The 16,344-nt window shown below is 46.2% G+C and overlaps 1 protein-coding gene across 2 annotated transcripts in view; it reads left to right on the forward strand.

Moving 5' to 3' along the window:
* Window positions 1–16,344, forward strand: part of scarb1 (scavenger receptor class B, member 1) — a 128,912-nt gene that overhangs the window by 109,354 nt on the left and 3,214 nt on the right. Inside the window, exon 13 of one of the 2 annotated variants that reach the window (XM_070888206.1) lies at window positions 4,203–5,909. The exons of the other annotated variant lie outside the window; for it this stretch is intronic. Within the exon in view, the coding sequence (XP_070744307.1) occupies window positions 4,203–4,235 (33 nt within the window). The 3' untranslated portion in view covers window positions 4,236–5,909. Of the gene's footprint in view, window positions 1–4,202; window positions 5,910–16,344 lie in introns of those variants that run through there. 2 annotated transcript variants of the gene reach the window in all.

Raw genomic sequence — 16,344 nt, forward strand, 5'->3', positions numbered from 1 at the left:
TGTTGTTGGAGCTGCACTCATCCAGGCAAGTGGAGAGTGTTCCATCGCACTCCTTACTTGTGCCTTGTAGATGGTGGAATTGCTTTGGGGAGTCAGGAGGAGAGACACTCGCCACAGAATACCCAGCCTCTGACCTGCTCTTGTAGTCACAGTATTTATGTGGCTGGTCCAGTTGAAGGTGTGTGATTTGGCAATGGTGATCCAGTTAAATGTCATGGGGAGGTGGCTATTGAAGACAGTTACTGCCTGGCACTTGTGTGGTGAAAATGTTGCTTGCCACTTATCAGCCGAAGCCTGGATGTTGTCCAAGTCATGCATCATATGGGCATGAACTACACCATTATCCAAGGAGTGCAGAGAACGATTTCCTAAATTGTGCAAAGATTTTTTTTCTCCCTCCGTGAGGTTGCATCGACTGACTGGCTGTGGGCATTGGGGACAGGCTTGATGGCCCAACTGAGCTTACCATGCCCGCTTTCATATGTTCATATAGGTCAGTGATGGTCACCATCACTCTCTCTACCGTTGCTGCATTCTGGCTAACCGTTCTATATCAGCTCATATGCTGGTCACACCGTATGAGCAAATGACGGCACTGTCTAGCCGTATGGCCTAAGCTTTCATCTCCTCCAATCCTATTCAATAAGAGTTTTGTCTGGTTGCCCAATGTTGGTGCAGTGCTGTGTTTGAAAATTGAGTGAGTTCCTGCTCCATCACCACTTTCTCCCCTTCCTCACTGACGATCCCAGTGTTCCTACAATCTTGCCAGATGCACTCTCGAGTATGTGTAGCTGCGACGATACTTGAAAATGTTGAGAGAGAGATGCAAGGCAGTGTCTTGCTCAGGATCGCTGGCTGCTTAGAGCAGTCACCGAGATAACAAGCTGACTCACTACCAAAGCACAATTCTTATGCTCAAGAATGAGCCAGTAATTTCAACAACTTAAAACGATTAATACAACGGAAATGATTGTTCCTGATTCTGTTGGGAAGAGCGTTGACCTCCGGACACTCTTCCTACTCTGCATCAACATCTGGGACGACTTGTTTTATCTTATTCGTATTCTTTTCAGTTGAGCTATTGTGGGAGATCGATCGTTCGCTGGTAATTAGGAACAGGAGGAGGCCATTCAGCCCACTGAGCCTGTTCCGTCATTTAGTGACATCACGGCTGATCTGTGACCTAACTCCATATCCCCTTTGCCCCAAATACCTTAATACCTTTGGTTAACAAAAATCTATCAGTCTCCGATGTAAAATGAACAATTAATCTAACATTAATTGCTGTTTGCGGAATAGAGTTCCAAACCTCTACCACCCTTTGTGTGTAGAAGTGTTTCCTAATCTCACTCCTGAAAGGTCTGGCTCTAACTTTTAGACTCTGCCCCCGAGTCCGAGACCCCCCAACCAGTGGGAATAGTGTTTCTCTATCTACCCTCTCTGTTCCCCGTAATATCCTGAAACTTCAATTAAATCTCCTCTTAACCTTCTAAATTCCAGAGAATAAACCCTAGTCTGTGTAATCCCACCTCGTAATTTAACCCTTGGAGTCCGGGTATCATTCTGGTAAACCCTCGCTGCCCTCCCTCCAAGGCCAATATACCCTCACTAAGCTTTGGTACCCAGAACTGCTCACAGTGCTCCAGGTGTGGTCTAACCAGGGCTTTGTACAGCTGCAGCATAACTTCTATCCCTTGTATTCCAGTCCTCTGGATATTCAATTAGCCTTTTTGATGATGTTTTGTACCTGTCCATGACATGTTAATCTATGTATCCGGACCCCCAAGCTTCTTTGGCCCTCCACTGTTTTTAGCTTTTTACCATTTAGAAAGTACCCTGTTCTCGCCTTTATAGGTCCAAAGTGGATGACCTCACATTTGCCTACAGTAAGATCTATTTGGCACAGAATTGGCCATTCGCAAAATCTATTAATTTTATGCTTTTATTGTCACTGCCCTAAATGCTGCCTATGTTTGTGTCATCGGCAAACGTGGATATGTGGCTCTTTATCCCATCATCTAAGTCATTAATAAATACGGTGCATAGTTGGACCTGAGCACAGATCCTTGCGGGACACCACAGACATTCCCCTGTCCACCTCTTCAAAAAATTCAATCGGGTTCATCAGGCATGACCTACCCTTTACAAATCCAGCTGGCCCTCGCTGATCAGATGAAAATTACACGGACCCTATTCTTAATTATAGACTCTGGTAATTTCTCGACCTCAGATGTCAGGCTAACTGGTCTATAATTCCCTGGTTTCCCCTCTCTCCCTTCTTAAACAGCAGAGTGTCAATTCCAATCTAATGAAACTGTTCCCAAATGGAGAGAACTTTGGAAGATTATAGTTGGCCATCGGCAATGTGTTCACCTACTTCCTTTAAACCCTGGGATGGAAACCATTGGGCCCTGGGGATTTGTCACTCTTTATGCCATTATTTTCTTAATTACTGTAATTTTGGTCTATCCCCATCCCTGATTCAATATAATTGTGGGAGATTGATCGACCAATCGCGGGTGACTGGTGAATCGATCAATTGCCCCTTCCCCATACAGTCTTTGAAATGCCGAAGCAATATTCCTGAACCATTTTCAGCCGTCAGAAATACTGAAGCAATGTTTGACCCCATATCCAGTCATTTCGCTGTAGCTGGCTGTATCCCTTGCATATTCCAGCCCTTGCTGCAGTCTCGTGATTTTGGCCTCCAGCATTCATGATCTCCAGCGATGAGTGCAGAGTAACTGGAGACTCGCATATTATGCGAATGAGCTGACTTCAGGTTATTGGGTAGGTGGGAATTTGCTTCTCTTTGGGATCTAGTGTCCACCGTTTGTCAAAAAACAGTCGAATGACCAGACTTCTGGACAGGATAGTCGAAGCAAAACACCTTCATTATTTAAGGAATTGTGGGAGGCTGTAAAGATGGGCCGAATGCTCCGTCTGATTCTTCATATCGAAGCAAAATTTCAAAAAAGCACTTCTACTCTAAGCAGACGGACCATACTTTATTTGCTGAAAATGATCTTTAGCGCAGACTTTAACAAAAGTACGCCATAGATACAGAATGAGTGACCGCCCCACGGAATCTTGGTTCTTGGTGATTATGCTTCTTAACGTTAAAGGCAAATTGTGCCTGACTAAGTTGATCGAGTTCATGGATGAAATAAGAGAGGCTTTGATGAAGATGGTGCACTTGATGTGGTCTTTTCTTAAAGCAGAGAAGGTTAACAGAAGATTTAATAGAGGTATTCAAAATTGTGAGGGTTTTGATAGAGTTGATGGTTGGAAACTGTTCCCAGTGGCAGGAGGGGCAGGAACCAGAGGACACAGATTTAAAGTCACCTGGTAAAACTGCCAGGAGGAAGATGAGTGTTTTTACGCAGCGAGTTGTTGTGCTGTGCAACGCGCTGCCTGAAAGGGCGTGGGAGCAGATTCAACCGTAACTTTCAAAAGGGGAATTGGATAAATATGGAGAAAGAGCGGGGGGGGTGGGATTGATCGGAGCACTATGGGGAAAGAGCAGGGGGAGTGGGATTGATCGGAGTACTATAGGGAAAGAGCAAGGGGAGTGGGATTGATCGGAGTACTATGGGGAAAGAGCAAGGGGAGTGGGATTGATCGGAGTACTATGGGGAAAGAGCAAGGGGAGTGGAACTGATCGGATCGCTCGCTCAAAGATGGGCCGAATGGCGGCCTCCTGATCTGTAATATTTTATGATTCTGTAAATATGGTTTTGAGAAGCATAGCAATGAATAAAAAAATAAAATCTGTAAAGCACTTAACAGGTCTTAAATAGGATTAAAAAACAGCCCTGCTGTTTTGATAAAAGTCATCTTGTGCATGATTCATAAATATTGCATATGGTCACAAAATATTATTGTAAACATCAACTGAGCTAATACACACCTGAAAGTAACTATTCACAACTCGTGTTCTGGATTTGAGCTGTTCTGCAGGATTTTAAAATTAAAATAAAATAATTTGTTGCAGTCAATTTTGAGTGATTGCTTTGATTTTATTCTGGAATAGTAAACAATGCACTGAGGACAAATCTTTGGTTACTTAAAATCAAATTGAATAGCTTCTAATAGGAAACTAGAGGTTGAAGTCTCTCTCTCGGTGGGTAGTGGTTTACATTTTTTTAACTGCTGTATCCATGTTGATTTGTGTTATATTTGCTCTCTCTGATTCACCCCAGTTTAACCATTTACTGCTGTTATCAACACTCTGATTCGAGCTAGGACAGCAAGCAACAGGGACCACGTTTCTAAGGAAATAATGGTTGAGGATGTTTGACTGCTGCGTCTACACAAAGATGGAGATCAGTGGGGAGAAGGGGTTTAATGAGCCGGATGCTTGTCCCGTGCTTTGTGCATTATGGGTGTAAAATTGGATTGACCGATCAACATTCTGATAACTTGCCCATTTCTCTGCCCGTTCAATTCTTGCTTGTATTTTTTTTTACTGAGTGCAGGAAATCCCCACAGGTAGAGGATGGGTAAATGCCAATACTTTTGTAAGTGGGCACACTATGATTTCCGCTAGTTTAGCACTGATTCCATTAACCAACTACAGGAACTGGGTCTTGAGGCTTGTACATTAGGTGATTCCCCGCACCTTTCTTGATTTTTGAAATTCATGTTGCTACTTGGGCCTTTGAGGTGTTGTGGGGAGGAGGCTATTCAGCTCCTTGAGCCAACCACCATTCAATTAGATCACGCCTGATCTGTATCTCAACTCCTTTTTTCCGCTTTGATTCCATATCCCTTGCTACCCTTACTGAACAAACATCTAGCAATCTATGTCTTCAAACCTCCAGTTGATGCTGCAGCCACAGCTTTTTGGGGGGAGAGTTCCAGACTTCACTGGCGTTATGTGAAGAAATGCTTCCTGATGTCACTCTTCAATGGCCGCGCTCTCATTTTAAGGTCATGCCGCCTTGTTCTGGACTCCCTACCTGAGGAAATGGTATCTCTTCATCTACCCTACCAACTCCTTTTAATATGCTAAACATCTCGATTAGATCACACCTCAATCGTCTAGACTCAAGGGAAATCAAACCTAGTCTGTGCAACCTGTCCACATAAATTAATCCTCTAGACCTCGGTATCATTCCGGTGAATCTGCCTCCCCCTCCCCCCTCCGCCCCCGACCCTGCAGGCCGAGAGATCCTGCCCGAGGTGCGGGGCCCAAGGCTGAATGTTCCATTGGACTATCTCTGTTTCGTCCTTTAGAGGAACTCCAACATTATCCTTGCACCAGAATCTACAATTGGGGCAAAAATGGAACATTGTCAAGTTGTCAGTTCACCAATTGGAAAGTTACACCACCAAGTTTAGATGAGAATAGTTAATTGGTGGGTTTTTCTGTGAGATGTTTGAGTCCTTACCTACACTGAACAATAAGTGAACTGCATTTGGTAGCCTGGCCACTACCTGAAACATGGAGAGATAAGCAAAGATTTCCAGACCCTCCCCCCACCCCCATGATCACCTGTTCATCCAAGAATGGCGTGTATCAGATGTCGTATCTGAGATATGTGAGCCAACTGGCCTATGGAAACGCAGGGCAAAGATGCACTGAAGAATGAGACATGCTAAGTTAGTCGACAGCAGCACAGTATGAAATATGGCTCAGGAGAGTGAGACAACTTATTGACTCAAAGCACCGACAAATGCTTCATAGAGAAACTGACGAATGTCAGAGGGATTGCGATTTAAAGTAAAGACTGACATAAAATTTGGATTTACAAAAAAAATCACGGTTAGGTTCCTTTTGACTAAATAATGAAATTGGGACAGTTGAAGGCGAGGGAGAGACAGTACTTAACAAAGATTATCTGCCAGATGGGAACAGGTAAAAGGAGAGCTGGAGAATCTTTCAAATCCATGATTTCTTGTTAGTATGGTACACTGTAGCTTTCTGCACAATGCATTATGCTTTTCTCTGTTTCTGATATAAAGTCATAACCAAATGAAGCTTTGACTAGCTCTGTGTGCCTGTGTCAATCTAATATTAATCGATAGTAAACTCCGAGATGATCCAAGGCAAAGCCAGAAAGAAAGTTAATGGGTAAAGTGGTTTCATGTTCACCAGGAGGGATGTTCGAATATTTAAATAGTTTAAATGGTCAAGGTATCCCAGCATGCTTTGCTTTAGCATTTTAGCCAGAGAGCGAATGTGGAGGACACGGGAATGGAATCTACTCGCAATATACGAATAAAAACAGTTTGGAAACTCAAAAGACAGAGAATGATAAACACACACAGGTCAAGAGATGGCCCAAACCTCTAAGAGGCAGTGCTAAGACATCAACTATGAAAGCCAGCAAGTCCATTTGGTTTATGCACTTAAAGGATCAAAAACTAAGCTTGTAGAACAGAGCTGAAGACCAAAAGATTATAAGCGGGTTAAACCCCTCCAAACATGCTCTCAGTAACCATGCACACACTCATCCTGTTGTGAGTAGGTGCAGCCCAAGGTAGTTGAATAGTACAAGAATGGAACCTTTTTCTTCTAGAAGTTAGAGTGCTCTTGGAACAGGAGGAAGTCACTTCACCATAACCACGAAGGTTACAAGTCTGATGAATAAGACTTTGTAAAGGCAATAGGTTGTATTAATTGTTCCCCATTTTATGTGATACTGTGGGACTGTCGTAAAAAAACAATACTGTTATTAGTCAATGTATATTGAAGCTTCTTTAAAACCACTTGGGCCTGAATCACGTGTATGTTATTGTTGCAACAGTAGCCACTGGAACTCGCTAACACAGGCTCTCGCATGCTGCCTTGTAAATATGTCCATTACATTAACGGTCCTGCCTACATCATCCTGATGCCCCCATAAATACTCTGCCTGCACAATTGCCATCACTATTCCATTCAATTTAAAATCTTCCTGCTTAAACCTCTTCTGAAAATACATTCCATACACACAATAACTTTAGATTATTCACAATATAATTGACTAATGTGTTCTGTGTGCCCCATGATTGCTGGGGGCTGGAGGATGATTGGGAAAACAATAGGGGTAGGGGATTCGATTGTTAGGGGAACAGACAGGTGTTTCTACGGCTGCAGCAGTGACTACAGGATGGTATGTTGCCTCCCCGGTGCCAGTATTAAGGATGTCTCTGAGCGGCTCCAGAACATTCTGGGGGGAGGGTGAACAACCAGAGGTTGTGGTCCATATTGCTACCAACAACATAGGTAGAAAGGGGGATGAGATCCTGCAGGCAGGTTTTAGGGATCTAGGAAAGAGATTAAAAAGCAGGACCTCAAAGGAGGATAGAGCAGATGAATGCGTGGCTGGAGAGAGTGCAGGAGGGAGAGCTTCAGATTCCTGGGACATTGGGGCCGGTTCTGGGGGAGGTGAGACCTGTACAGGCCGGACGGGTTGCACCTCAACAGAGCCGGGACCAATATCCTCGCGGGGTGGGTTTGCTAGTGCTGTTGGGGAGGGTTTAAACTAATTGGCAGTAGGTGGGCACCAAGATGTAGCATTCGAAAGGGGGAAAAAAGGGCACCAAGGATTGGGAGAGACGGATAGCACTAAAGCAAGAAATAGTACGGTATTAGGTGGGGTCAGACGAGGAGAGAACACAGGATGGTCCAGGATAGGTTTACAGTGTGTGTGAACGCACGAAGCAGAGTAAACAAGGTTGGTGAGCTGCAGGCGCTAATAGCCACATGGGAATATGATGTCGTGGCAATAACAGAGACCTGGCTCAAAAAAGGGCAGGATTGGGTATTAAATATTCCTGGATATACGGTGTTCAGGAAGGATAGCGGGTAGGGTAGCAGTATTGGTTAAGGAGAATGTTGCTATTGTGTTCCTAACACAGATGAGGCTGCACACAGGGAGGTTAAAGTAACAGTGACCTCAGTCTTTAATAAGACACTCCAAAGTGAGGAACAGATCTTAGGGTTGGGACTTCAGGGGGTGCACTCCCTGGTGGCGGAACATGGGAGTGCATGCTTTACAGATACACAACATCACTCCCCGCCCAAAGTCAAAGTGAAAACTATTTACAAGGTGAGGCGGTCGGGAGCCTTTCTTTCCCTGGTGGACCGCCTCGGTACAAATGTCTGTTCTGGTGTGTTGGGCCCTCGCTGGGCTGGCATGTTGTTGGCCCTGCAGGGCTGCTGGGTGAGCCTGGCCTTGCTGGGCTGTTGGGCGTGATAGGTTCGATTTCCTGGTCCGGGGTGGTGTCGTTGATCCTTTGGGTGTGTGTTGTGGGCTCGAAAAAGGTGGTGTCTGCTGTGGGTTGTTCAGGGCAGTCTGTGAACCGCAGCCTCGTTTGGTCCAGGTGCTTTCTGCAAATTTGTCCATTGCCTAGTTTGACTACAAACACCCTAGTCCCTTCTTTAGCAATCACCGTGCCTGCGATCCACTTGGAACCATGTCTATAGTTTAGCACATACACAGAGGATTAATTAGCAATCTCATTGTGCGAGGCCCCTTAGGGAAGAGTGACCATAATATGGTGGGATTCTGCATTAGGATGGAGAATGAAACAGTAAATTCAGAGACCATGGTCCAGAACTTAAAGAAGGGTAACTTTGAAGGTATGAGGCGTGAATTGGCTAGGATAGATTGGCGAATGATACTTAGGGGGTTGACTGTGGATGGGCAATGGCAGACATTTAGAGACCGCATGGATGAACTACAACAATTGTACATTCCTGTCTGGCGTAAAAATAAAAAAGGGAAGGTGGCTCAACCGTGGCTATCAAGGGAAATCAGGGATAGTATTAAAGCCAAGGAAGTGGCATACAAATTGGCCAGAAATAGCAGCGAACCTGGGGACTGGGAGAAATTTAGAACTCAGCAGAGGAGGACAAAGGGTTTGATTAGGGCAGGGAAAATGGAGTACGAGAAGAAGCTTGCAGGGAACATTAAGGTGGATTGCAAAAGTTTCTATAGGTATGTAAAGAGAAAAAGGTTAGTAAAGACAAACGTAGGTCCCCTGCAGTCAGAATCAGGGGAAGTCATAACGGTGAACAAAGAAATGGCAGACCAATTGAACAAGTACTTTGGTTCGGTATTCACTAAGGAGGATACAAACAACCTTCCGGATATAAAAGGGGTCAGAGGGTCTAGTAAGGAGGGGGAACTGAAGGAAATCTTTATTAGTCGGGAAATTGTGTTGGGGAAATTGATGGAATTGAAGGCCGATAAATCCCCAGGGCCTGATGGACTGCATCCCAGAGTACTTAAGGAGGTGGCCTTGGAAATAGCGGATGCATTGACAGTCATTTCCAACATTCCATTGACTCTGGATCAGTTCCTATGGAGTGGAGGGTAGCCAATGTAACCCCACTTTTTAAAAAAGGAGGGAGAGAGAAAACAGGGAATTATAGACCGGTCAGCCTGACATCGGTAGTGGGTAAAATGATGGAATCAATTATTAAGGATGTCATAGCAGTGCATCTGGAAAATGGTGACATGATAGGTCCAAGTCAGCATGGATTTGTGAAAGGGAAATCATGCTTGACAAATCTTCTGGAATTTTTTGAGGATGTTTCCAGTAAAGTGGACAAAGGAGAACCAGTTGATGTGGTATATTTGGACTTTCAGAAGGCTTTCGACAAGGTCCCACACAAGAGATTAATGTGCAAAGTTAAAGCACATGGGATTGGGGGTAGTGTGCTGACGTGGATTGAGAACTGGTTGTCAGACAGGAAGCAAAGAGTAGGAGTAAATGGGTACTTTTCAGAATGGCAGGCAGTGACTAGTGGGGTGCCGCAAGGTTCTGTGCTGGGGCCCCAGCTGTTTACATTGTACATTAATGATTTAGACGAGGGGATTAAATGCAATATCTCCAAATTTGCGGATGACACTAAGTTGGGTGGCAGTGTGAGCTGCGAGGAGGATGCTATGAGGCTGCAGAGTGACTTGGATAGGTTAGGTGAGTGGGCAAATGCATGGCAGATGAAGTATAATGTGGATAAATGTGAGGTTATCCACTTTGGTGGTAAAAACAGAGAGACAGACTATTATCTGAATGGTGACAGATTAGGAAAAGGGAAGGTGCAACGAGACCTGGGTGTCCTGGTACATCAGTCATTGAAGGTTAGCATGCAGGTACAGCAGGCGGTTAAGAAAGCAAATGGCATGTTGGCCTTCATAACGAGGGGATTTGAATACAGGGGCAGGGAGGTGTTGCTACAGTTGTACAGGGCCTTGGTGAGGCCACACCTGGAGTATTGTGTACAGTTTTGGTCTCCTAACTTGAGGAAGGACATTCTTGCTATTGAGGGAGTGCAGCGAAGATTCACCAGACTGATTCCCGGGATGGCGGGACTGACCTATCAAGAAAGACTGGATCAACTGGGCTTGTATTCACTGGAGTTCAGAAGAATGAGAGGGAACCTCATAGAAACGTTTAAAATTCTGACGGGTTTAGACAGGTTAGATGCAGGAAGAATGTTCCCAATGTTGGGGAAGTCCAGAACCAGGGGTCACAGTCTGAGGATAAGGGGTAAGCCATTTAGGACCGAGATGAGGAGAAACTTCTTCACCCAGAGAGTGGTGAACCTGTGGAATGCTCTACCACAGAAAGTAGTTGAGGCCAATTCACTAAATATATTCAAAAGGGAGTTAGATGAAGTCCTTACTACTAGGGCGATCAAGGGGTATGGTGAGAAAGCAGGAAGGGGGTACTGAAGTTTCATGTTCAGCCATGAACTCATTGAATGGCGGTGCAGGCTAGAAGGGCTGAATGGCCTGCTCCTGCACCTATTTTCTATGTTTCTATGTTTCAGATCAATTTCCCGTGACACAGTGGCGCGACCATCGTTTACATTTTGTTGCTGCCGCCTGCTCTCTACCTGATCATGCAGGTTGGGGTGAACCAGCGCGAGTCTGCTTTTAAGTGTCTTTTTCATGAGTAGCTCAGCCGGGGGCACCGCTGTGAGCGAGTGGGGTCTCGTGCGGTAGCTGAGCAGTACTCGGGACAGGCGGGTTTGGAGTGAGCCTTCTGTGACTCGTTTAAGGCTCTGTTTGATTGTTTGTACTGCCCGCTCTGCCTGCCTAATGGAGGCTAGTTTAAACAGGGCCGAGGTGATATGTTTGATCCCATTGCGGGTCATGAATTCTTTAAATTCAGCACTGGTGAAACATGGCCCGTTGTCACTGACCAGTATGTCAGGCAGGCCGTGGGTGGCAAACATGGCCCTCAGGCTTTCAATGGTGGCGGTGGCGGTGCTTCCCGACATTATTTCACATTGAATCCATTTTGAAAAAGCATCCACCAACACCAGGAACATTTTACCGAGAAATGGGCCCGCATAGTCGACATGGATCCTCGACCATGATCTGGAGGGCCAGGACCACAAACTTAGTGGTGCCTCTCTGGGCGCGTTGCTCAACTGAGCACACACGCTGCATTGCTGTACACAGGACTCTAAGTCAGAGTCGATACCGGGCCACCACACGTGGGATCTGGCTATCACTTTCATCATTACTATACCCGGGTGTGTGCTGTGGAGATCCGAGATGAACGTCTCCCTGCCCTTTTTTGGTAGCACTACGCAGTTACCCCACAACAGGCAGTCTGCCTGAATGGACAGCTCGTCCTTTCGCCGCTGGAACGGCTTGATTAGCTCTTGCATTTCAATGGGGATGCTGGCCCAGCTCCCATGCAGTAGTTTTTTTAAACTCGGGACAGCAGAGGATCTTGGCTGGTCTAAGTCCTAATCTGGCGGGCCATGACAGGTGATTTATCATTTTCAAACGCTTCCATGACCATCAACAAGTTTGCAGGCTGCGCCATTTCCACCCCCGTGGTGGGCAATGGTAGCCGACTGAGAGCATCTGCACAGTTCTCGGTGCCTGGCCTGTGGAGGATGGTATAGTTATACACTGATAGCACGAGTGCCCACCTTTGTATGCGGGCTGAGGCATTAGTATTTATCCCCTTGTTTTCAGCGAACAGGAATGTTAGGGGCTTGTGATCAGTTTCCAGCTCAAATTTGAGGCCAAACAGGTACTGATGCATTTTCTTTACCCCGAATACACACGCTAATGCCTCTTTCTCAATCATGCTGTAGGCCCTCTCGGCCTTAGACAAGCTCCTGCAGGCATAGGCGACAGGTTGCAACTTCCCCGCAACGTTAGCTTGTTGTAATACACACCCAACTCCGTAAGGCGACGCGTCACATGCTAGCACAAGGCTTTTACACGGGTTATACAATACAAGCAGCTTGTTGGAGCATAAAATTTTTCTGGCTTTCTCAAAAGCAATTACTTGTTTTTTTCCCCATACCCAGTTCTCACCTTTGCGCAATAACACATGTCGGGGTTCTATGAGGGTGCTTAAACCCGGTAGGAAGTGAGCAAAATAGTTGAGGAGTCCCAGGAATGACCGCAGCTCCGTGATATTCTGTGGCCTGGGCGCGTTCCTGATAGCCTCTGTCTTGGTGTCTGTGGGCTGAATGCCGTCCGCCATGATCTTTCTCCCCAAAAACTCCACTTCTGTTGCCATGAAGATGCATTTCGACCTCTTCAGCCGCAGCCCTACGCGATCCAGTCGCTGGAGGACCTCCTCCAGGTTTTGTAGGTGCTCGGCGGTGACCTGACCCATGACCAATATGTCGTCCTGAAAGACCACCGTGTGTGATACCGACTTGAGTAGGCTCTCCATGTTTCTCTGGAAGATCGCTGCAGCCGACCAAATTCCAAATGGGCATCTGTTGTAGATGAACAGTCCCGTATACGTGATGATGCAGGTGAGGCCCTTCAAAGACTCCTCCAGCTCCTGTGTCATGTAGGCCGAGGTCAGGTCGAGCTTGGCGAACGTCTTGCCTCCTGCCAGCGTCGCAAATAGGTCGTCTGCCTTAGGTAGTGGGTATTGGCCCTGTAGCGAGAAACTATTAATAATTACTTTATAATTGCCGCAAATCATGACCGTGCCATCACTTTTGAGTACTGGAAAAATCAGGCTGGCCCACTCGCTGAAATCCACTAGGGAGATGATGCCCTCGCGTTGCAGCCTGTCCAGCTCAATTTCCACACTCTCCCTCGTGAGGTACCACTCGCGCCTTGTAGTGAATGGATCATGCCTCTGGGACCAAGTGGATCCACACCTTCGCCCCGGAAAAGTTTCCAATGCCTGGCTCAAAAAGGGAAGGAAATTTGTGAAGAACCTGGGTACATGAGGCCTCATCAACATGTGATAGCGCTCGGATGTCATTCTAGTTCCAGTGGATTTTGCCCAGCCAGGTCCTTCCAAGCAGTGTGGGACCATCGCCCGGGACAATCCAGAGTGGCAGTTCATGCACCGTGCCCTCGTAGGTGACCTTGACCATGGCGCTGCCCAGGACAGTGATAAGCTCTTTGGTGTACGTTCTCAGTTTCGTGTGGATGGGGCTCAGGGCTGGTTGCACCACAGTCTCTCAAACATCTTTTTACTCATGATGGATTGGCTAGCGCCAGTGTCCAGTTCCATGGCTACGGGTAAGCCATTCAATTTGACGTTTAGCTTTATAGGTGGACATTTTGTCAAATGTGTGCACCCCATGTACTTCAGCATCTGCCTCCTCTCTCTCAGGCTCGAAATTGCTTTGATCCACCATGGACCGACCTTCCTCTGCCACGTGGTGATTAGCAGGTTTTACAGAGCTTGCAGCTCGTCTGCAATCTCGTTGGAGGTGCCCCATTGTTCCACAGCTCTTGCAAACATACACTTTGAAGCGGCATGAATAAGCTGAATGGAAGCCTCCACAATACCAACAAGGTGTGAATTGCCTTGCATTCATCCTTTGTTGGGGACTCTGAGTCATCTGGGTCACCTGAGGCCTGCTGGCAGTTGCAGACTCATGGGTTCTGCCCTGTACATTTCTGCTCACAAACACAGTTCCAGTTAATTTATGAACATTGCTAGCACTTGTGTGCTGAGAGATTTGTTTGGTGTTATCACTGGTAGAGATAAACGCCTGTGCTATCGCAATGGCCTTACTGAGGGTCGGTGTCTCTACAGTCAAAAGTTTTTGTAGGATGGTCTCATGGCCAATGTCCAATACAAAAAAGTCTCTGAGCATTTGCTCCAGGTAGCCATCAAACTCTCATTGTCCTGCAAGTCGCCTTAGCTCGGCAACGTAGCTCACCACTTCCTGACCTACAGATCACTGGCACGTGTAGAACCGATACCTCACCATCGGCATGCTCTCCCTTGGGTTAGGATGCTCCCAAACCAGTGTACACAGCTCCTCATATGACTTATCTGTGGGTTTCACCGGAGCCAGAAGATTTTTTGAGGCTGTAGGTCGGTGCCCCGCAGACCGTGAGGAGGACCGCTCTCCTTTTTGCAGCGCTTCCTTCTCCATCCAGCTCGTTGGCTATAAAGTACTGGTCTAGCCGTTTGACCTAGGCTTCCCAGTCCTCACCCTCCGAGAACTTCTCCAGGATGCCCACAGTTTGCTGCATCTTGGCGTTGGATTCGTATTCTCGTCGGCAGTTATTGTGTTCCTAACACAGATGAGACTGCACACAGGGAGGTTAAAGTAACAGTGACCTCAGTCTTTAGTAAGACACTCCAGAGTGAGGAACAGGCCTTAGGGACCGGCTTATATACAGTGCTCCCAAGGGATACTGGGATCCCTTGGGACTTCAGGGGATGAGCTCCCTGGTGGCAGAACATGGGAGTGCATGCTTTACAGGTACACAACAGTTACAGTGCTGGAGAGAGAGGGTCCTGGAGGGATCAAGGACAGAACCTATACAGCTAGAGTTAAGAAATAATTATGGTGCCATTACACCACTAGGTGTATTCTACCGGTCACCAACTAGTGGGAAATATGGAGGAGAACATTTTCAGAGAGATGCAAGAACTATAGAGCAGTGATAATGGGAGACTTTCTGAAGTGTGTTCAGGAGAACTTTCTTGATCAGTATGTTTCCAGCCCGACTAGGGAGGAGGCATTGCTGGATCTGGTTCTGGGGAATGAGGTGGGTCAAGGGGACGGAACATTGGGGAACAGTGATCATAGTATCATAAGGTTCAGATTAGCTATGGAAAAGGACAGGGAGCAATCGAGAGTAAAAATACTTAACTAGGGGAAAGCCAATTTCAGTGGGATGAGAACAGATCTGGCCCGCATAAACTGAAATCAAAGATTGGCGGCAAAACTTAATGGCACAATGGGCTGCCTTTAAAGAGGAGATGGTTGGGGTACAGTCGAGGTACATTCCCCCGAGGGGGAAACATAGGGCAACTAAAGCCAGAGCTTTCTGGATGATGAAACAGAGAGAGTGAGCTGAAGTAGAAAAAGAGTGCGTCTGACAGATATTAGGTCGAGAATACATCTGAGAATCGGGCTAAATATAGAAAGTTTAGAGAAGTGAAAAAGAATATAAGATGGGCAAAGAGAGGGTGTGAGAATAGAATGGCAGAGAACATAAATGGTAACCCAAGAGTCTTCTATAGGCAAATAAATAGTAAATGGGTAGTAAGAGGGGTCGGAGTGATTAGTGACCACAAAGGAGATCTACACACGGAAGCAGAGGATATGGCTGAGGGACTAAATAAGTAAGTTGCATCTGTCTTCACCAAGGAAGAACGTGCTGCCATCGACATAGTGAAAGAGGAGATACTGGATGGGATAAGAATTGATAAAGACGAGGTACTAGAAAGGCTGGCTGGAGATCAGTCACCAGGACCGGATGGAAGGCATCCTCGGCTACTGAGGGAAATGAAGGAAGAAATCGTGGAGATACTGGCCATAATCTTCCAATCCTCCTTAGATACGGGGCTGGTGCCAGAGAACTGCAAATGTTACACCCTTGTTCAAAAAAGGGTGTAAAGATAAATCTAGCAACTACAGGCCAGTCAGTTTAACCTCAGTTGTGGGGAAGCTTTTAGAAACAATAATCGGGGACAACATTAACAGTCACTTGGCCAAGTGTGGATTAATTAAGGAAAGCCAGCAGGGATTTGTTAAAGGCAAATCGTGTTTAACCAACTTGATTGAGTTTTTTGATGAGGTAACAGAGAGGGTCGATGAGGGCAATGCGGTTGATGTGGTGTACATGGATTTCCAAAAGACGTTTGCTGACCAACCTATTACGTGGCACTTTGTCAAAGCTGAAGCCCAGGAATAAAATGGACAGTGGCAGCATGGATACGAGATTGGCTCAGTGACAGAAAACAGAGAGTAGGGGTGAACGGTTGTTTTTCGGACTGGAGGAAGGTATACAGTGGTGTTCCCCAGGGGTCGGTACTGGGACCACTGCTTTTGATATATATTAATGACCTGGATGTGAGTGTACAGGGCACAACTTCAAAATATGCAGATAACACAAAACTTGGAAGAATAGTGAACAGTAAGGAGGATAGACT

This window comes from Pristiophorus japonicus, chromosome 8 (genome assembly GCF_044704955.1).
Source record: "Pristiophorus japonicus isolate sPriJap1 chromosome 8, sPriJap1.hap1, whole genome shotgun sequence".
In the NCBI taxonomy this organism is placed as follows: Eukaryota; Metazoa; Chordata; class Chondrichthyes; family Pristiophoridae; genus Pristiophorus; species Pristiophorus japonicus.